Genomic DNA, 23,067 nt, shown 5'->3' on the forward strand with positions numbered 1-23,067 from the left:
CGTTCGCCTATCTCTTATCGCTAAGTAGCATACTCCTGGCAAAACTCCCCACCCTTCTTTTATAAAATGAATTTCGTATTACAATTATAACATATCAATCTGAGTGCTAATTACAAAGCCGTGAATACTTCTTGTATCAGTACATAAATTTTCTCTGGAATTCTGTGCACTACTTTGTCGAGGTCAACGTCCGTCTGTTACCAAACAATTGTTTTTCTCACTTCTCACAATTCTGTTTACATGAAAGAAAAAAAAAAAAGCTTGTAGTGGGTCATCATAATAACTACTACTGCCATCTGTTGTCTGAACATGTGAACACTTCGTAGAGGAGAATCTTTCTATGTTGCTTTTGCGTATTCATCCGCGTTCTTTGTTCCATATTTTGTTTACAAATGGAATACAGAAATTATCAATAAATTCTGGTTTTGCTAAATGTTGAGAGACCTTATATGCTATTCAATTATTGAATAAATTATTTATTGTAGTAATATTTGTTATTCATACTGCAGACCTGAAGCATTGTTTACATGGACTATTTACTTAAGTGGATTGTAGCACGTCAGCAGTAGTGATGCAACAAAAACAATAACATTGCAGCAGACATCGAGTGAGTAACTGTAGTAAGGAGGAGAATATTCGAGTGGCGTGTAGTGTTGATTCTGCTCTGAAAATTTTTTCTCCAATTTTAAATCAATAGGCTAACCATAATGCCTAGCAAAGAAGAAATGTGTGTGCTTGGCAATAGGAAGAATACAACTCAGGACTTTCTAGCCCGAGATATGGAAGAACTAGTGTCAGAAATTAAAGAGAACTTAAGGTTATCTGGTCTTAAGTCACGACCGAGTTTTTTAACTCAGAAGACCAGGGTGTCGCCTTACAAAATTCCAAGCAGGAGTTGGGACTCGTGTGAATCTTGTTTGTCGCCAAAGTGTAGACAGTCTTGTGTAAAGAAAGCCCCTGTGGATACAACAGATCCATACGAAATGTTACAAGAACTGCTTCGTGATGGAAGCCTCATTAAAGAAGCGGTGCGTCGTTTACAAAAGGGACTATCTCCAAAACAGGGATATTTCTACGATTCTGATGAGGAAGTGCGAAGCCCTTTGCATTTGTGTGATTTGGAACTTAGGAAACATTAGTATGATGAAGTGTGTGTGTGTATATGTGAACATGTGTGATTGTGTTTAAATAGCATAGAACAGCACAAAAGTGTACGAAACACAATGTGTGTTCTTTCTCGGCGAAGTACAAATGGACTTGTAGCAGCTGTTTTCACACTTTACCTCCCTTGTGATAGAAGAAAGGTTTGATGGAGTGAAAGAACGTTACGTGTGCCATTGTGTTATTGTATGTGCATGTTAAGTTTGTCATGTCCACCGTCGTGTTCCACCATTTGGCAGCGTGCAGTGCGGGTATACGCCTGGAAACCCATGTATAAGGAGCCTAGAGATGCTTTCTACATTCCATATAAAGTAAGCATCGACTTCTGTGACTGTTAATTATGTGAGTAAGCAGTAGACATTACATATTATGTACGAGACCCGTGTAATATTTCATATTAATGGTGATCTCAACTTTTCATGCCTGATTGTATGCTATATGTTCTGTACGAAGTGCAAAGCAATAATGCTTGTAGCATATGAGATTTAGAACCAATTTCATAGACATGTGTTCATTCATATTATGATGTTGCATTGGATTGTACGATGTAGCAGTAGCGTTTTCGCATTCATTCATTTAATTCACGAAATTCGTTCGCTTATGTTCATCGGTCGAATGCATAGTGTAATAATAATCTCATGACTCAGAATGGAAAGTAAGGACAAAGAAAGAAAAGGGAAGGAACAGATGCATTTAACTATTACGAACTACTTTGACCTGTTTTTGTATCATTGATCTGCTAGGAGTAATGTCTCAAAAATCGCTGCCAATTTGAAGCAATTTTTGTTAAGTAAAATTCAGTAATTTCAGCTCGCAGTTTTTTTTTTTTTTTTTTTTTAACATATTGCACGTGCTGTTAAGTAAAAGTTATTCGTATCAAATATACAGAGCGGGAAATAATGTATATAGGCTATATCCTATAATTTAAAATGCAGTATATATTTTTAAAGTGATTTTGCAGACATATTGCGTAAGCTGACTTCAGAATATTCTGCCTTGTCATTTGCTTCCTATTATTATTATTACGGTAAAATAAAATTTAAAAAAGTCGGCTTAGTTTAATTTATGATTTAGGAGGAAAGGCGTATCAGACTTACGCTACAACAGTAATATATTTATTTGTTTTCGCTGCAATTTTAAGAACCGCTGTTCGTATTAAAATGTTGGGATATCATATTTTTTGTTAGACGAACTTCTTTCTATTTACTTCTGGCTATTTTGTATTTATTTTAGTTGCCTGTGCATTGACTTCGTATGGAAATACAAAAAAAGTAGGGCTAGTGCGAGTGTTCCTCAGTGCTATTAATTGTGAATCTAATAAGTATTATTATTGTTATTATTATTCATTTTTATAAGTATAAAATGTGTAGATGCTTGTGTTAATTACATTTCAAAATATGTCACGTTTTTGTGGAAATATCGTGACATGGTGTAAATGTTAGATGTGTTGCATTCAAAATAGTGCATAGATGTGTGTGTATCTCGTATTGCCATTTATCTACAAACTAACGTATGCATGTTCTAATGCATCGAAATGTTTTGAAAGACGAATTAAAGTTACACGACCAAAACAGTATTAATGTTTTTTTTTTTCCCTTTCAAATGCAGTAATAGGTGTAAAAATATTTTTCATACACTTGATTTAATTGTCATAAGTTGCATCATTCAGAAGATGTACATACATGTTTATGTATGCGTAGGGTGAACATGCGTCTCATTTGATCTGGACAGCTTTCAATTAAGAGGTACTTTGTATGTTTTATACTGTATATGGTACGTAAATTCAAAAGGAAGATTTTAGGAGCCTGCATCGTATGTTCTGTTAGTATTTTTATGCTGCTAATATCGAAAACTCAAGCTTCGAACGTATAGGCAATATATCTCGTCTGGTTTGTGAAAGTTGTATAGTCAAACTATCTGCTTGTGTGATTCTTCATATATTGTTAAGTTCAGTGAGTACAAAATATCTTGTTCGCTGAACGGTGTAGATTCAGCGTTCGGATTTTTTTTTTTTTTTTTTTTTAGGTAAGCCTTTGGGGAGTGGGCTAAATTACCCCCCCCCCTCCCGACACACACACACACACTTGTTAAACATAGGCACTATTTCTCCTGTAAAATGAAATATAGGAACCGTCTAGCACATTTTGCTTGGCTAAATGATATGACTAACGGTGCAGTGTCATTGTATGCAGTTTGATAGTGGATAAATTACAAGTTTTGTTTTGGTTAGGCCTATTTATTTTTTGTCACATTTTTACAGTATGTTGGCCAACGTATCATAATTTAATTATTTATTCTTAGTTGTGAACCCGTAATGTGAGTTTAGTGTATTATCGTTTTGCGTACTGATAGCGATTCAGAATGAAAATAGCAGAGGCTGTCCAAACTTTTCTCGCTGGAATAAATACATATTGGCACTGTAGGGTTAGTTATATCATAGCCTGTCGATTTCGGAATATAGTGCTGAAAATGCTTCATCAACTCTGTTCCTATTTTCTGTAGACCGTAAATTTGCAGCTAGAACATGGTATTTCATACGTCCTTTATTGAGTAACTATGGAGGTACTTCTTTCAATTGAAGCGATAAGTAATTTTATTCTGCGTTTAAAAGCCATTTATATATTCCTTTAATGACTTGAAATGACATCAGGAATTCCCACATGTGGCGAAATTTCTACTCCGATCTCTATTTCAGGATACGTAAGTATAGGAATGAAAGTTTATTAAGACGGTAACTTGTAGGGATATTTATTTATTTACCAGCCGTTAATTCGATTCTTGGGAAGGCCCTACTGTAATTCTTTCTAAATGACCCTCCATTCATTTCCTACGTCAGGAAGGAATGTACTGAAAGCTTTTATTTACTTGTAGTTTATAAAATTTAACAGTCATTATTTCCGTGCTTTTTCCCGCTACTAATTACTTTTTATTTATTTATTTATTTTAAAGTAAACTTTCATTCATCCCCTTGCTTTTTGGCATGAAGAAGAAATCAGAATAAGATTCCAAAGTGTGGCTGGAGGGAGAAGTAAACCTGCTGGATTTGGAAGTGGGTTTGATTAATATTCTACAAACTGATAAATGGATGCAACCCGAGTTCTCTGTTCGAATCAATCATGGTCAACTTATTTGAACAGTCCATCCTATTCGTATGGTACACGCATGTCCAAAATTATTGTCGCGTGTCTATAAATATGTTTTTGTAGAAATATAATTCGATAATGAATTCGCTCAGTATTTCTTATGATGTTAGTATGTGTATAATCGGCAAAGACATGTATCTGGAAAATTTAATGTCAGAAGAGCAGTAAATAAGAACAGTAAAACGAAAATAAAAACTTTCTTATCCATTTAGCAACATTTTATTTTACTCATTATAATTTTCGTATTTATAATTCTTTTCCAATCAAATTTTACCACAAATATACATTTCCAGATTATATACATAGTATCAGTATTAAACGTACCTTGCAAAATCATTATCACATTATATTCTTATTAGAAGACCGTTATAGTCATGCGAAAATAATTTTAGACATGAGTGTACTTGCTTGTGTACTTGTAGTGTCTTCAGTATCAGCAAAACTTCGGATAAGGCTGCAGCGAAAAAGGGACAAATTTCTACCTTTAAAACAAAATGTTTTAGTTTTATTTTCATAAAATTTTCGAGCTCCATGGTGAGAACTATCATAACTTTTTTTTTAAGAAGTCTGGGCCTCGATGGTATTATTGGTACAGAAACCTTCAGAATTACACTGACAACCGAAATTTGACCAACAATAACTATACTGCAACAGTGGCACATATGCGGGTTACAGTGACTTCTCGTTACGCCTGTTCTTTAATTAAGGGTGTCGAGTGTTTGTTTCATGTCCTAGATTTTTTTCTTTAAAATAATGAACAGGTATTTTAATGGTTTGATTTTTATTGATTTATCTTTAAAGTTTTGGTTAAATGTCCCATGTTTTGTCAAAATTTGATGTTACTTAAAGAAATTTATAAATATTAAAGTTGCACATGACATGTTTTAATTTTCACAAATTAAGAATAATCTTAAAGACAAAATCAGTAAAATCAAACCATTGCAATCTCAGTTCATTTCATTAAAAGAAAAAAAAATGCATATAGGTCAAATAAACTAGATGGTACAGACACTCAGCGAACGCCCTTAACCTAGATTTGATAGTTTGAATCATGGGACATTGACAGTCACATCGGTATAAATCAAATTTTTATTACTTCAAACTAAACAAAAAGACCCACTAATTCTTAATACCAATCATTCAAGCTTTTGGAACTTACTGTATACAATGACAGACAAATGCTGACCAAAACATATACTATCTTATAAATAATAGTAGTGTACAGTTTCGTCAGAGTAGGCCTATCTTTGCCTTCATCACATGCACATAATGTGTCGAATGAAGGCAAAGATTCTTTGCTGAAACTGGAACGCTATCGTTTATTAGATAGTATATACTTTGGTCAGAATTTGTCTTTTATTTATACTAATTCTTGTAAAATCCTTTAGGAAAATATTCTTCCCTTAGTTTGCAGCGATAAACTTCTCTCACCGATGTGACTTCCCTCAAAATCTGCCTTCGCGTCCCAATCAGCATCGAAGGCTAAATGAGACGTACCTACAGCTTAACGTGGGCTCCGAACTACATGAACTTCCACCGCCCTTAATATGGAATTCCTGATATCTACGTATAACTGCTTTTAAAAGATCTTATGGCAATTTCTTCGTTCATATCTTTAGTTGCATTTTTGTATTCAGAATGATTACAATTTTATCGGACAACACTAGCGATCATGGGTTAAACCAGTGACAAATGGAAGTCAGATTTTTTTTTTTTTCCTCCTCAATGTATGCTAATTATAAGAGGTCTACAACAAGGCTGGGTGTGACAATAAGAATTAAGAAATGGGATGAAGTGAAGCTACTACTACAATTATTGCTAAGTAATGTGAGGAAGTTGGAAAAGGGCTAGTGAATGAAGATGATTTGAACCTGGGATAGAAGTAGAGGCCCTAAGAAGCAAGCTTACAGTATCAGGGACCACTAACAAATGGTAAACGTTCTGTCACTCTTCCCCTGTATACCCATACACATTGTACTGTTCGGAAATGTTTTAATCTTGTGCAAGATTCCAGTTTTAAAGGGGTGATATTCAAGACTGATGAACTGTACCAAAATCTGAATAAATGTGTTATCATAAGGAGTTATTTTTCACACACATTTTATACGTTAAAAACCTACGAGAACAAAGTGAATGTTATATGTTTTATTGTTACCAATGAATAATGATTATATGAGATGTCAACTCCATACATAAGCAGCCACACAGCAGCTTCTATGGGCGCAGTTTACTACAAGGAGAACGGTTTTAATAATAGTAATGCAATAAACATAGACGATGATGCCCCAACACTGCAATAATTTGGCGTCTACTTATCTTCCATACTTTTAAGTAGGCCCTATTCTCCTGCAGGTTTGCCCAAAGTATTTCTTTTCTATTTTTTAAATCTGTTAAGGCACCGATCTGGAGTTCCATACATTGTCTTTCTAGGTCAGTGGCGTACACGGAATTCCATGTCTTGTTTAAGTAGAGAGGAGGGGAGGGGGACAGAAACATACCCTTTTGTGTATGTCACTGTTTTGGGTAAATTATAACGAAATTTTGGCTATCGATACACTATACAGAAGTATTTTATGCATTGGGAAAATCGGTACATTAGAAGATGTAGCAGAGTCTTTATTCCGTTATTTATTATGTGCTGTTGATGTTCCTCTGATGAATGAAGCATGAAGTAACGGTACAGACAAATAGAAAGTTTGGTTTCTGATGGATATGTTCTTATGCTTAAATATTGATTGTGCTATTTTCATCGTCACATGAGTGATGGATAAGTAGGCAAACGCACTTGCTGCTGTCATTTACATACATAATAATTTGAGTGCGTTAATTACAACTTAATTCATTATTAGTATGTGACTTCTTCCTTTTACTGCCATAGTACAATTAATTGTTTATGATCAGTTGACGGACTTTTTTTTTTTTTTTTACTGCGAATCTGAAATTGCTTTTATGTTACGTATAAGTGGTGACTTGTAATGGTTTATAAAAATATTCTTATAGGGCCTATATTATACTTGATGAATTAACAAAATAATCGATCTTATATCAATAACCAATTCCACTGTAAGTACGAAGACCTGGGTTCGATTCTTGATCCAGTCGTGCGTTTTTTTCACACTTCAAACGTTCAGGTAGTCCAGACAAATACGTTAAATAATCTTAATGACACGAAAATTTTATTTAAAAACTTTGAATTACATTCGGATACTTGCGAATATGCTTTCCGAGGGCATTATTATGTGCGGGTTTCAGCTTGCAATAATCAGAATAGCTTTTTTAGTGTTGCGTCTAGCAAATTTTGTTGAAACTGATATGTAACGAGACCCTGAATCTAAGGTTTCGTTCTCTCAGTTCCAAATGTGACAACTCAGAAGCCGAGTAACATGAGATGAATTGTAAAAGAAGTCGGTGTGGGAGAATGAAGTTATTATATGAATTTGTCTTGAAAATATCTGGATATGTGGCGGATCTATGCAGTTCCCCTATTAATTATATTTTTGTGTGAACCACAAATACGAATAACCCCATTAAAAATAAAATGGCGTTCTTCCCCATCAAGAAGGGGAGAACTAACCATTTAACCACACATATGAGGTACTGGAGTTCTGACAAGATAAGAGATCCGACCAGCATCTTAGTGATATTCCCCAAGTTATAAATAAGAATCAAAACTATGTAGTTATACAATTCGTACAGTCATCAGTCGTGTTATATATACCGATTTTATATGATATATGATGTTTCGTAGTAATGTGGAGTACAGCCACATTAAAAGATATTGCGATACTTCCTTATCTTTTGAAGCCCGTGACTGTCATTTATTTACTATCTAAAATCTTCATTACAGGGTAAGTTAGTTAAATGAAGTTATATCCACTGTCTTTGAAAATTCCTTTTTCGACATGTGAGAATTGTAGAAAATATTTATACAACTTGTGTCAAAGAAAATAGTACGTTTTGTTAATACAGTCTGTATACAAAATGTGGTATTTCCTTTTGCTTATGAGGGGGGCGCGGTGGCTTAGTGGTAGAGCGTTCACCTCCGGTGCTTGGGGTCCCTGGTTCGATCCCAGCTTGCTCCGTGTGGACTTTGTGGTGGACAAACACTGTGCTCGTGGGGTTTTCTCGGGGTTCTCCGGTTCCTCCCACTTTCTTTATTCCACCATTTCACACATTTCTCATTATCACCGTCTCCTTTAGCCTAACCGGCATAACCATGGGACGTTAAACTTTAAAAGATTTCATTTCCTTTTGCTTATGACTGTATAATCATATTCCGTAGATTTCCGTGGATATTTTAAAATTAGTTTTTGTCGTTTTTTACAAGTAGTATGTACGAAATTCTTAGAAGTAAGCTATCTATGTGACTAATACCAACATGTGTGTCACCACTTGGAGAAAAAGAAGAACAAACAACAAACTCAAATATCATTGGCACAGAACGACATACTTTTTAGTGCCACAAAATTCTTTTCAAGTTTTAAGAGTTCATTGTAACTATGGGCCACATCTGGTTAACCTTTTAACCATGACGCGTATGTCATCATCTTGAGCTTGATTGAGCTGAGCGAAGCGAAGCTCTTATACTCGCGTTAGCCGTTTGGTTGTGCGCGAACTCCTCCTAGACCGTTTGGCCGATCTCAACCAAACTTAGCACGCTGATAGAGTATGTCGTGCTGAGTGACAACATAGGTCGAAATCAAAAATCCGATGTACCATCGAGGAATAATGACCGAAAAACGCTTCCTCCTAGACCGTTTGGCCGATCTCAAGAAAACTTAGCACGCTGATAGAGTATGTCGTGCTGAGTGACAACATAGGTCGAAATCAAAAATCCGATGTACCATCGAGGAATAATCACCGAAAAACGCTTGCATAGACTTAACATGGGGAAAAAGTTTTCACGCGATTTTTTTGTCAACAATTAAAAATGCCATTTATTATTGCATAATGGCCAGGAATGATTACGTAGTTTAAGCTCGCTCAGCTCATTTCATTGCAATCGGGTACATCCATTGCATTCCTAGTAATAGTATTCTCAGGATCAATTTCATCTTACAATTTACATTCCCCTCGGGATTTGTATAATATTGATTCAAATGCAAAGTTTTCCGCGGCTCAATGTGTATTGTACTAATTTTAGTGGCCCATACCGATAATTTGCATATTTATGGGCCTTCAGATATCCGGAATTCAATCATACAAAATTGCTTTTAGTTCCTTTAGATCTAACTGGACATGAATGTGGGCATATACAAAACAAATTGGATCAGGTATTGCTTCTCTAACACATGTTAACCATCCAGGCCGCCATATTGGATTTAACTTTGGGTTTTTTCAAATGGGAATAGGTGCAAGTGATATATCAAATATATGTATAATTTTCTCAGAAATTCACTGGTGTAGTGAACTTTGCCGTAGCTTGTACCGTTTGGAAGGTATTGCATGTTAAATCTTCCAGGCATTTCGTGTATAGACATTGCACAGTAATAGGCCTATCAGTTACACTTACGTTTTTGACGTTGACAAATCAAAACAATTTCTAATTGGAAAAAAATACTGTAAGTATAAAAAAAATCTTTACAATATTGATGTCATAACCGTATTACATTTCTGTGAGTGACTGTTATTACTTCCATACGGTCAAAATGCCTCATGTAAAGCCAGATACGACCAGATTTGGGTGGAAAGCCCTACCATTCCCGTATTGACGTCTGTGTGTCTGTATGTATGTACGTTCAGAAAATATTTCGTCAACGATAAATCACGTAAAAGATCACATACACACACAGGACCGTGCACGACTTTCTATTTGGTTCAATATCCGTGAAGTGTCTGACATTTAACATGCAAAACCTTGCAAACGGTACAAGCTACATAAAATTCACTACACCAATGAATTTCCGAGAAAATTGTATATTAATTTGATATATCACTTGCACTTATTCCCATTTGAAAAATCCTAAGTTGAATCCAAGCAATTCTATCCATCATGACTCTGGAACTCACTAAAGAATAATAAACATTTCTGACCAGAGTATACAAACTTATTTATTAAAAACTAAATTACAGTGTAACGGTTTCAACAACTTAACGTTGTCTTCATCAGACACTAACTCTGTATGATGAAGAAAACGTTGAGTTGTTGAAACCGTTACACTGTAATTTAGTTTTTAATAAATAAGTGTAGTGTTCATTATTCCTTGAATCCAAGATGGCAGCCGGGGAGGGTAACATGTGTTAGAGAAGCAGTACTTGATCGAATTTATTTTGCATATGCCCACATTCATGTCTAGTTACATCTAAAGAAACTAAAAGCAATTTTGTGTCCGAGCGTTATAGTAGTTTATGATTGAATTCCGGATATATGAAGGCCCATAAATATGCAAATTACCTGTATGGTCGGCAAAAAATAGCACAGTACACATTGGGCCGCTGGGATATTGCATTTGAATCAATTTTATACGAATCGTGAGGGGACACTTCGTGAATGTACCTTGTTAATAGATGGCATGGTTGTCATACAACATCGATTTTTAGGATTTCGAAAATGTTTTTCTCAAAGATTACGCATGAACATTTTCCCTACACTCATATGATTTCGTTCAGCTCGATGAAATAAATCTATTGACGTACCGTATGTCTCATCGTTGAGGTTTTTTTCCTGTTAACGCTCATAATGTACAATTGAAGACCAAAATTGATTCGCCTATTCCAAGGTAACAAAGAAACATATCTAAAGGTAGTGGTGGTAGAATTTATTGACTAGTGCATTAGAGTTGCATCATAAGCTCTCCTACGCATCTGGATTAGCACTAGTCTGAGTAGGCTGGAGCCAAGCGCGGCGTACAACATAGGACCGAATATATTTGGTTTTCTCTCCTACGCTTCTAGGTATATATTAATAAAATAAATTGATTTTTTGTACTGGAAATTTTCGATGTGAGCGTTTCTACATTACTTATTATAATATGCTTTTCGAGACCAAAATATAAAATTTTCTTGATGTATTGGAACAAAACATGGTTCACTGACCTTGAAAGTCAGGGAAAAGCTTCAAAATATATCGAAAGTCTCCTATATTTCCCAGAAGAGACTTTTATTTTATTTTATTTATAGCTGTTCACAGAAGATATGAAGAACAATTTAAAGGATCAAGACAAATTCAAAATGAAGAAAAGCAAAATTACTTTTTTTTAAAATATAGAATTAAATAAGATCGAGGAGCGCCGAGAGCTGTTTAAATTTTAAGCTCTAAAAGAACAACAATCTAAGTCTTCCAGATGAAAAGGAAAAATAAGTAGGCTCATTGGTTTTAGATAAACAAAGATACGCTAAATTATGATATAAGTTTACTTCTGTATGAGTGTAATTTTTATTAGTGACGAGATTTTTTAGATTTTGTTAGTTTGCCACAATTATTGTTAATGCAAATTATTATTATTATTTGCATTAATTATGAAAATTACGTGGCGAATTATTGTTCGCCACAAGTGTTTTATTGGATGCCAGATATAGAATGTTGGACGCATAATAAGTATTTGTAGTATGAAAGTAAGCATATATTGTGTTTTAAAAATAAGAAGTAGAGCATTGGGAATGATGGAGGCCGATTTAAAAAAATATATATATATTAAACCTATACGTAAATGATAAGTGTTCGCAATGCCGCGGATCAGAAAAAATGTATGTTCTCATTCAGCAAAATTAATGTCAAAGGTTCAGTGCGAATCTTGCTGATTGGACGACAGAGTTTTCAAACTCGATGAGCAGAAATATTTTTGGAATTAAGTTGCATTAATTTTTTATTTATTTATTTATTTTATTTATTTATTGTTTTGGCAATTTTGGAGGTATAGCTTAAGGCGCTAGTGTGTGTTAATCCACTCGTAAGCTCCCAGTTACTACAAATTCCTTTAAAAAAAAAAAAAAAAAAAAAAAAAACAGTGCGTCATTGAATTAATCTCCCACTTGGTTCTAATTATATACAGGATGCATAAATGGTCTCGGTCACAGATAAAGTAAAAATAAGATTCCACATTTCTTTCATTTCAGTACTACTGGAAGTGATATTATGGCCGACTTGGTCCCCAGATTCCAATTTTACAGACACTGGATGACCGCTAAGCTGCTTTGGAACGAAAGTAAAAGAAAAGATAAATTCCTTCCATCAGGGATCGTACCTGTACCATCTGGTTCACAGGTAGAAGCCCTTTTCCCTAGCCATGGACGGTGGAGGGACTAAATTGGGCGCAGCTCGCACTAAATTGATTTCATCAGAACATTTTATGAAATTTTTAAAGTGAATGGGGAAAAAACTAGATATGAAATTCTTGCAATTTTATTTACCAAATTAAATTCAGTTTAGCGTATTTGACTCGTTTCTGCGTAAAATTACATACTTCTTGCTAGATGCACCAAGCATCTCCCATCGTCTGACAAGCATCAAATTCATGGGACTGGTGCACTTCCAAAGAATAGTTGCATCGAGGTACACTATGTTAGCTGCAGACATAAAGTATATAGTAGATCTGTAGCTACGGGTGCCCAGGGCGGCTTAATGTCACGGTTATCTTTGAACTCCCTGAAACTGGTAATTGTTTGTTTACATAAACCTTCTTCATCTTTTCCCATTATGTGGGGTCGACGTTTCTGAGAGTCTTCTTCATAAAGCTCTTTACCGGAATCTTCCCCTGTTAGACGTTTCTCTCTGAAGTCATTCGTAATCCATGTCCAGCCATTTCATTCTTGGTCTCCCTCTACCGCTCTTCTCTTCCACTTCGGTTGCCACCTTTCTTCTGACCACACAGTCGTTTGTCCTTTTTTCATTACATAGTTGGTTGCTTTCTTTCTTATTTGTTTAGATAAATATGCGTCCAGACAATAAATAGTGAAATATAGATGGTGAAAAGAATCTACAGCTCTGTTACAGATTAATAATAAATAAATTAACAGTTTTGTGATGCCTGTTATTGCCCCCTTAGTACTGCTTTCTGCCCCCTTTTAAGAAATCGAACTGGCTGTGGCTATATCTAGACGCCTTACTGATCATTAGAGAATAAAGTAAGACTTCAATGAGAAGTGTGATGAAAACTGTAATCAAGATAAAAAATAGGATGCAGATTTTGTTGTAGTATCGGGATCATCCACTTTAGAGCAACAATTGCTGAAGAAGGTAAAAACATAAACGCAGTGTGGCATACGTATTTGTATCATGCGATTCGTTTGGAAACAACAGTCAGATTGTTTCACAACTTTCTTTGCGAAACGAGGTAGTGTGTAGGCTAATCATGTTGTGTTTGTATGTACAGCATTACACGCAAAGTGGAGTTTCGCTGGTATCAACTTAAGTGAAAACGTAAGATCTTCTTCTTGAGAAGCCGTAATGTAATTACTCTCACAATAAACCATAAATGGAATTCTTCCTAATGACACGTTTCCTTGTAGATTTTCTCAAAGACAACTACCATGATTGTACTAATTAGCAGTTGCTCGACAAAAGGTGAATATTACTGTTGCAAAGTAATACTAACTATAAGAAAACATTGTAGATTACTTTTGTGAACTTTCTTCATCATATTCATACATACAGCTTATTGGAGAAATAGTTCAATGGTCTACATTTGATGTCACTTAAGTGCCGTGTGTTACATCACGAAAGTGCAATATTTCTAACAAGAACCACTATAATGAAGGAGAAATAATTTATATGTTCAATAAAATATTTTACAGTTTGTAAAATTAATTTTAGCCAACTTCTTCCTGTAACTCATTTTCTAATCGCTGTCATTTGTAGACAGTTTGCACTAGTATCATGGCACTGCCCAAGCTGGTAGCTAGGCCCTCTAAACTTTTTGTCCTGAAGTTTAACAGATTGAAACGTTGAGTTGGAAAAAAAAAAAAAAAAAAGACTACTGGAGTATTATCTTTTACCTACGGGATCAATGTTCGATCTAAAGATAACAAGTAAGTTGCATGTAAGAAAAGAAAGTATGATACCGAATCTCACAGAATATTGTGAAACATTAATCTCATGAATATGGACCAATATATATGCTTTTTACGATACATTACATACTCTTAATCAGGATCTTTTTAGTGCAGATTTTTACTTTAGACAATCCTTTTCTTTTCTTTCCTGAATAGTACTGCAGCTTACCTTTCTTTTCCCTGGTCACGCTTTAGAATGTTGTGTTCCTATGTACTCCTCGTCTGATATCTAAATTCTTCACTGTCCTGTTGGCTTTATAGATCCTGTTCCGTTTAATGTTTAATGTAAGTCGCTTTTTATTCTAGCGAAATATGAATAAATTGTAAAATGCACTTTCGTACAAAGATTATTTTTTTTTTTTGAGCAAAGAAAATTAGCTTTTTTTTCTTCTTCTTTTTTAACACATACACGATATGTTTTAGTTTCCATCTTGCTAACGCCATTTTTATTGTGAATATACATTCTCAGATTAAAATTTAGTAATGGTAGCATAAAGTAAAGAATTAAAACAAGTTGATTAACTGTATCAAAAAGAAGGGAAAAACTGGACTGCATAAAATTCATGAATAATATTTCTTTAAATGTATAATGAGTAGTAATATTTTATTATTTTTTTTAAAAGTGAAATTGATTTGCCAAGTTGTTGATTTATTGCTTTTGTTGTTCGTACATCATAAATCCTTTCTTACAGATCTCACATCGCAAACATAATTTTTGCGTTCTTTGAATTGAATTTTAAAGTAACTCCATCCTATTTAGGTTCTTAGATTTAACATAATTTCTGAACAGCATTCCCGAACATTTTGTTTTATTGTAGAATGGGATGGGATAGGGAGTTCGAGACGTAGAAAAAGGCAAACTTTGAATTCCAAAGATGTTTTTATTCATTCTCTTAATTTAATTTTTTTTTTTTTTTTTTTTTTTTTACAATTTCCTTAATTAGTTTCTGATTGAAAATTTATTTTTCTTATGAAAATATTTGTTCGATGAATATCTTTACCTCTCTTGATTTTTTTTAATTATAAAATTCCACAATTTCCTGAATACATGTTTGATTAATCCCTGACTGTCCGGGCTAATCCCAGACGTATGATAAGTCTAGGGCAACCAGATTATGACAATCGATAAGTAGGACACAAATATAATAGTACACGATAGTTTACTGCGTCGGCAATAAGCATGTCCTTATTTCATTTAACGTTAGCCTTAAGTTAATCATTCATTTTTGTTAAAAAGAAAGGACTGAACAAAAGTAGCCTATGGAAGGAATTCAACACAACTCCAAATGCTTTGATGAATGACACAGTGGTTTATTTTCTATGAACGTACAGTGAAACCTCGTGTAGGGCTAAGGACTTATTTTAAATCGATTTTTCGTAGTGTGGGACAATGTTAAGGAACGAGGTAAAATTTAGATTGGCGAGAGGGAACTACTTAACTTGGTTAGCATCACTATCGTAACTCTAAGAAGAAACCTTTCCTGCTTAACCGGCATCTAACAAGGCCTTCTCAGTAAAAATAATGTATTGCAAACCAATACTTTGTTGATTGTTTTGTTTTCCTAATCTTTTTGGGGAGTGTTATACTGTAAAACAGAACGATTCATCATTCAGCAAAAGAGTGCCTGTGATTCAATATATTGTGAATAAAAAATGAAACGTTAAAATATTGCAAATAAATTAACTCAGGACATTTTTGAAAAAGAAGGACATTTCTCGATTTTCTAGGCGCCTTGGCAACACGTACGACAGCTCTTAAAAAAAATGTACTGTAGTACGAAAATCAGTACGTCTGACCACCCTAGGTAAGTCTGATCTTATTTAAAGTCAAGTCACTTCTGAGATTTGATATATCTTCATTGTGAAGTTCTATAAAGTGATTGGGTTTTACATGAGTAGCTATATAGAAGCATACAAACTTACATGCATACATATCAAAAATACTATTCTCGTCCTAGCTTGGTCACAAGAAGATATTATATATTTGCCCTGTCTGTCCTTCCGGAGAAAAAAAAAATTACTAAATGGATCACCATCAGTTTTGGACAGGATGTGCCATGTCAAAAGTGAGGAATTGAGTTCTTTCAAGGAGGCGATCCACCCACCGGAAGTGGTAGAAATAAGCAATTTCCTGTCTTCACTGGGATCGCCATAGAGCAAACGGTTTCTTGCAATCGATTGGGAGCGTTCCAAGAATACATTTCAATTCCATCCTTGACTCTTTACTAAAACCGGAAGTGATAGAAATTCATTACAACTTCCGTTTTCAATATAGAACAGAAACGTTGAGAGAGAGCGAGATGCGAATTTTGGGGGGGATCGGTTTAGCGTTCTAAAAATTGGTACCGTCACTCTTTACTCTCTTTTCTAACCGGAAGTGTCAGAAATCTACCATTTCCGGTTTTAATGTTGGTCGCTGTAGAGTAAAATCTGTACTGGGTAGCGAGAAATTGTTTTCTGCAATCAATTAAACATCCCAAGAATATATTCTATCTGCATACTAATCTCTGTACTATAACCGGAAGTGGTATTGGTCTACTGATATTTCCTGTTTCAATATTTATTGAGAAAATATGACGTCATACAAACCAAATTCCTTCACGTGATGTACATGCGATACTGCTACTTTTTTCTTCTATAATGAATTTTATAGTTTATTCCAAATATTAATTTCATGATCTATACCATATATTCCCAATGGTATTTATGTGTTGTTGGCATTGTCTTTTTCAAAACGTGAAAACTTTAGCAATATTACGATGGGGTATTTTTCCACCTAGAATTTTATTTTACCACAGCACTGTTTCTCAATTTCTTAGATATTTTGCGCAAATTAATTTTTATTCTAGGTTTTAATCTGGATTTTTGTGCGTTACCTTTCTGTCGACACCTAAACGTTATTACCTGATAGCACCATGGATGAAAAAAGACGTCGTTTTGGAGTTCCTACGTCTGATAAACAGACGAGGTGTGATAATATGTGTTTGTTTTTGAATTTACATCCTGTGATTTTTGTCCTTTAGATTAAGGAGGCGGTAAGTAATGAATGTTGTAGGGTCAATTCATACCATTCTGAGTGAGATTCAAACCCATGACCACCAGCCTAATGCCTTAGATCAGCAACTCTTCTGAAAAAAAAAAATAGTCAATTCAGTTTTTGGAAATACAAATTAATTAGAAATGCAGTAGCTGAGATTAAAAGCAAGAGAAAATACAAACAGAATATTTCTTGATACTATAAAACCCTTTGACCTAGTTAATCACGAAATTCTACTTTAAAAAAAAACGTTACATAATCATAGAATTAGATGTCATGCTAAGTTTAACTAGCTACATGCAATATGTTGAAATAGGAACAACCGCATCACAGATAAGGCACATTTAGACACGGAATCTCACAAAGGTCAATTTTAGATCACATGCTATTTCTTATATATGCTAATGATCTTCCTGTTTATGTAGTATTATATTTTCAAACTAAAACGTCCTTTCCGCTTATGACACAAGCATTCTGATTGAAATTCCAAACAACTTTTGCCCTGAAGGACATATGTTTGATAACACGACAGCTAAACTTCGGAATGGATAAAAGTGAACCAACTCGACGTAAATACCATGAAAGTAACAGTGATAAACTTCATTGAAGAAAGACGAAATAATGCAAATATACATCAAATATATGTAAAAGAGAAACTCGTATAGGCGTCTGATATTGAGAAAGTTGAGCACGAGACTGCACCTTATACTAGGGCTCACAAAATTTCAAACTAGGAAATCTGGACACTATGAAAGTTTACACTAAAATCATCGAGACATCCTATGGAAATTGACGGTATAGTCATTTGTTTTTTTGCTCAGAATTAATAGGTCAACATTCATCAAAAGTGAAGATAGAGATTTGATTATTCCTGTTAATTGAGATAGCAATGAATAATGAAAGCTTTTTTCTTAATATATAATCTATTTTGGAGAGAAACCTTTACATTTGGAGTTTGAACAGTTTTGGGGTTCAGATGATGTAAATCTGGGATGTCTGGAAGTCCTACTCTATACTCTAGTAAAATCTCAACTTTCTAAGTATTAGACCCATATACTTTGGCTTGATGCAATCGCTAGAGCCTATCTATTTCGGGTTTAGTGATGGGTAAATTCCCGGGAAGATATTTTTAGGGAAGATTCCCAAAATGGGAATTTTTCCGGGAATTTATGTACAATCACAAAGAAAATTGCATTATATTAATATATTATGATTTCAAAGTTAAATTTGTTTTTATCACAGTATATTATTACAATTGTCTGCAGAGGATTCTTTAAAATGTATATTCTGAACGGTACTATGTTACTTTATTAATATTTTATTATATTTAGAGAGTACGCATAAATCTATATTTACTTACAATATGTTTTATGAAAGTAAATATATGGAAAAAATAGTATAGTAAGTCCACATATTTTTACACCGCCAAACAGTTTAAATTTATAAGTAAGTGTATTTTCTAAACTTCACTCTACTACTGATATTATAAACATATTAAATTTTTAAATGTTATAAACAAATTAGATTGGGTAACTGCCAGTCTCACCAATTTATCAACATTTGCGCATACATATTTATGTTCACAATATTTCCAAGACACTGACTCATCTTCATAATTTAGCACGTAACATTGCCACACACGATCTTTCTTCCTACCTATTTCTTGAAATTTCATGCGTTAATTCACATATAAGAGGAGTTCGAGTACCTCTTCAGAAATTCGAGTCGGAGACAGGAGATAGACCGACGTCCATTACTAACGATGGTTCGGAGTGTATTAATTGTAGGATCTCTATTTCTACATAATTTCTACATTACTTTACAAACTGGTTCCTTTTCATCATTTGTAAATTAGTACTTTGCTACGTTTTAGTGCAAATGGAAATGGAACTAATAAATCATATGATTAGTTATACTGTATAAAGTACAGTCAACGAATTTTATTTTTTTAATCTCCAAATTATTTAAAGCCTAGAAGTAAATCATAATAAATGAAAATAAAGTAATTAGTCATACGGTTATTATAATTTGGAAGATAAAATAAAGAAATGGAAATAAATTCCTTCCCGGGAATTTATATGCCAGGGAAAAAACCCGGGAATATTCCCATTCTTTATTTTCCTTCCCACCGGGAATATTCCCACTGCCCATCAATATTCAGGTGTGCCCTCGGAAAATGTGCGAATTACGCTTCGGCCCCAGCCCCGCCACCCTCTGGCGGATGAAACCCTCCCTTTGCTTAGGGATTAGAAGTGAATGACCTCTCCTGTGTTGCCAATTTGTCATTCAGTCGCTTTGTCTTGACGAGTGAAGATCGTAGGCTATTTAGAGTGGCTAACAAGACAGAGCACAGCAAAGGCACGTGTAATAAATCAATGTGGCAACGCTTTCGCATTCAACAATTGAAAGAACTCGGCCGCAGCAACTTGTTCATCCTCTTTCGAAGGAAGTACAGTCAATCACAATCGACAGCAGCGCCAGCAAGGGCACAGTTGAAATAGAGAGGCTCTAAATATTGTACGGAATTATTTTCTGGGGTAATACTTGCGGCAAAAGTATTTAAAATACGAAAGGAGATACTAAGAATAATGTTATTAGTTCCCTTTAGTACACCTTGCAGAGTACAATAATATGTTATCATTCTGCTGTGTATATTTTTCAAAACATCATTCACTAATCAATAAACGAAAATTTCCACTGAATTTGGACGTAACACACTAGAACTAATCGTATTTATACGCAGAGCCAGCAAGAAAAGATCTCTTTGACAGCTCGCAGCGGCATTTCCACTACTCAGGTGGCAAGGCTTTTTCGATGCATCTATAATGGCAGTTTTCTTAATAGTGTAAAGCAGAGTGACCGTGGTTGGTAACACTCGCACCAAAGTTAGTAGGGGCTGCATTTTCACTCCACACGAGTTAAGGAAGTTCAGGGACCATCTCATGATGCCTCCTCTATAAACACCCCTATGTAAGTGTCGAGTTTAACTAATTTTATTGTAGATCAATTCATTATACCATGTACGAATAAAGCTGTGTAATACTTTTCCTAATTCTATCAAGCAAATGTGAAGTTTGCTATATAAAAAAAAGAAAGAAAGTAAAAGGTTAAATTAATGTTGCAAATTATCACACAGAAGAAAACATTTGATCCTATTTATATGTGAAAATTACTTTGTGTGTCTGGTAAGTGTATTGTAAATAAAAATATTCTTTTAAAAAAATTACGTATTATTGTTTTAGTATGATTGTTTAGGTTGTACCATCATTTGAATGTATAGTGTTTATGAAGCGTTTTTTTTTTTTTTTTTTTTTAATATTTTGTATTCCAGACAAAGCCATGAGCTCACAATGCATAAGCCCCCCAAAAAATCCTTAATGTAGCATTTGTCCGAAAGAGGTCCGGAAAGGAGACATTTAATGATTATTAAATGCTTGGCCCTAAATATACGAAAGCATGGAACACACGAAAGCATTTTATTTTAAAGAATACGAATGTCATTCACTCGATATTGGCCTCATGGAGAGAAGGAGATAAAGAAGGAACTAGATTTCTGGGCTTTCTGCATCTATGGCTATGTTAGCCCGTTATGTATGAAGGATGTAGTGTAGCGATCACACTAGCCGGGGAATTGGAGTGGACTAAAGGAATGTGGAAAGACTGGGACTATTATGTTAGGTATCATCCCGGCATTTGCCTGGTATACATGAGGAAAACTAAGGAAAACCTCACTCAGAGTGGGTGACTTGAAAAAGCTAAAGTGTCCCTAGGAATCGAACCCTGGACTTCTCAGGGGACATTTACTAGTATGAGGTGGAAGCTTATTTAGAAGATCCAGGAAAGACAGGAGCGGGTAGCATTGTTCAGAGAAGTTGATGATATTCTCAACACAGAACAGTTTATTATAATTCTGTTAAAATTATTCGAATATTTTTATTCTGTTATTGGAATATCTGTATATTCGTTTTCAATATTGGAACAATTTTTCGTAATTCAAACAATAACAGCACTAGTTTATAATAGTCCGCAAATATACAGTAAGCAAGTGTTAAGAGAGAGGCTCATCACCTATTGCATCTATCATCTGTGGAATGGCAGATTTTCTATGAAATATACTGAAAATCAGGGTAATTTTTTCAGTAGTTGGTCAGACAACTAATAACAGGGACTGGAGGGAAATGCTATATCATTTACCATGTTTAACTGAATGCGTATGTCATAATACCGTTTCAAATAGTGTTGTTTTCTTTCTCTTTAATTATTAGTAGCTTTTATCATCTCTTATATATGTATAGATACTTGGCTTGGCGTACTCTTTATCTGGTAGTTGGATGTAGACGAACATATTATTATTATTATTATTAGACGATACCATGCATTGACCAAAAACATATCAGAATACCTGGCTGGGATAAGTACTACCTGAAGTTGACATTAAGAAAAACCTTATTAACTTATGTATCAAACAAATCAGCCTCGTTAACTTCGGAATGAACCTACGTCAGTCGGTATATCTTTCGGTAACTGTCCCTCATGCAGAATGGAGAATGGAATGGACGGATCTTGTGAAAACTCTGACATTAAGTCCAGGAAATAGAGTAGTTTCTCTTAGTGCAAGGATTTTGCTTCCTATTCCGCAGTTTTTTTTTATTTTTTATTTTTATTTATTTATTTATTTTTTTTAATTTCCTTCTTACATTGTAGCTTGCGTATTCAAGGGAAGAATAGAATAAGATGATGAGCTACTGATTTAAAAGTGAAGGGCAACCGGAAGTAGCATTTAAAAAAAAACTAGACTTATTATAAACCGTAGTTCCAAAAATGAGGCAAAATTATATACATATAATGTTTTAAGAATTGACTTTATTTTTGAGGCATATTTTACTGTTTTAATGGTAAACTATTTTGATATTTGCCATGGTTTATGCACTAAGTGCTTTGCTTCCACCCATTTCTTTGGAAAGCGACTGACGTTATCATATTGTATGCTGAGAAGTAAAAGAAACACTTCCGGAATTTAGGTTTCGTCCCAGTGGGAAGTCTGTTATGCTTTGTGTAAGCATGTAATGTTTTTGATCCTAAACAAATCATTTAAGCTACTCTTTATTATAAGAAGTGACAGCAGCCACACGAACCAAACATTGACTTTTTTTTTCCTCTCTTGCTTGCTTTGCTTATCCTCCTCACCTTGTTATTCGGCCTCCGTGTCCAGAAGACTGACGTAACGGTATTTTGAGAAAGTTGCAATTTGTTGTAGCTACACGTCATACCTACTGAATGTATTTAGGCTTCACCTATCTGGATAGCAGAGCAAAGAGCGGCTTACTTCCTACAACAGAAGTCATGACTCATTTTCCAAAGCGTGGAGTAAACACAGCCATATTCAGGAGAGAAACTTGTTGATGTAATTGATAAAGATATGAATGTATGCATGTATGTGTATGAGAAGCAGAAATTTAAAAAAAAAACAACAACAACAGCCGAGTCATGACATGATAAAGCAGAGCTATTATCTTGTTTTTATTGTACTCGTACTGTGTAATGGATGTGAACTCTTTTACTCTGAAGTGATTTCTTTTATTTTTCTTCACAGGATGTCACAGTATATTCACCATTTTCTCGCAATTTTTCAAAATAACGGAGTAACGGAAATCATAACAAAATTAGAAAGAAAATGGTGGGTTCGTAATCATTGTAAGTGTTTTGCCATTAGGGCTGCCCATGCATTTCACAGGC

At 34.5% G+C, this 23,067-nt stretch overlaps 1 protein-coding gene and 1 long non-coding RNA gene across 2 annotated transcripts in view; one reads left to right on the forward strand and one right to left on the reverse strand.

Moving 5' to 3' along the window:
- Positions 1-707: 707 nt before the first annotated feature.
- LOC145685803 (uncharacterized) lies at positions 708-1,139 on the forward strand. Its single transcript, XM_081758399.1, has one exon. The coding sequence runs from the start codon at positions 708-710 to the stop codon at positions 1,137-1,139; it is 432 nt and encodes a 143-aa protein (XP_081614525.1).
- Positions 1,140-15,280: 14,141 nt separating this feature from the next.
- LOC145685915 (uncharacterized) overlaps positions 15,281-23,067 on the reverse strand; it is a 101,232-nt gene continuing 93,445 nt past the window's right edge. The window contains exon 3 of the long non-coding RNA XR_014131499.1: positions 15,281-17,422. This is a non-coding gene — a long non-coding RNA (uncharacterized LOC145685915). The remainder of the gene's footprint in view (positions 17,423-23,067) is intronic.

The sequence above is a fragment of the Thermobia domestica genome, chromosome 1 (genome assembly GCF_964235325.1).
Source record: "Thermobia domestica chromosome 1, izTheDome1.hap1.1, whole genome shotgun sequence".
NCBI lineage: Eukaryota > Metazoa > Arthropoda > Insecta > Zygentoma > Lepismatidae > Thermobia > Thermobia domestica.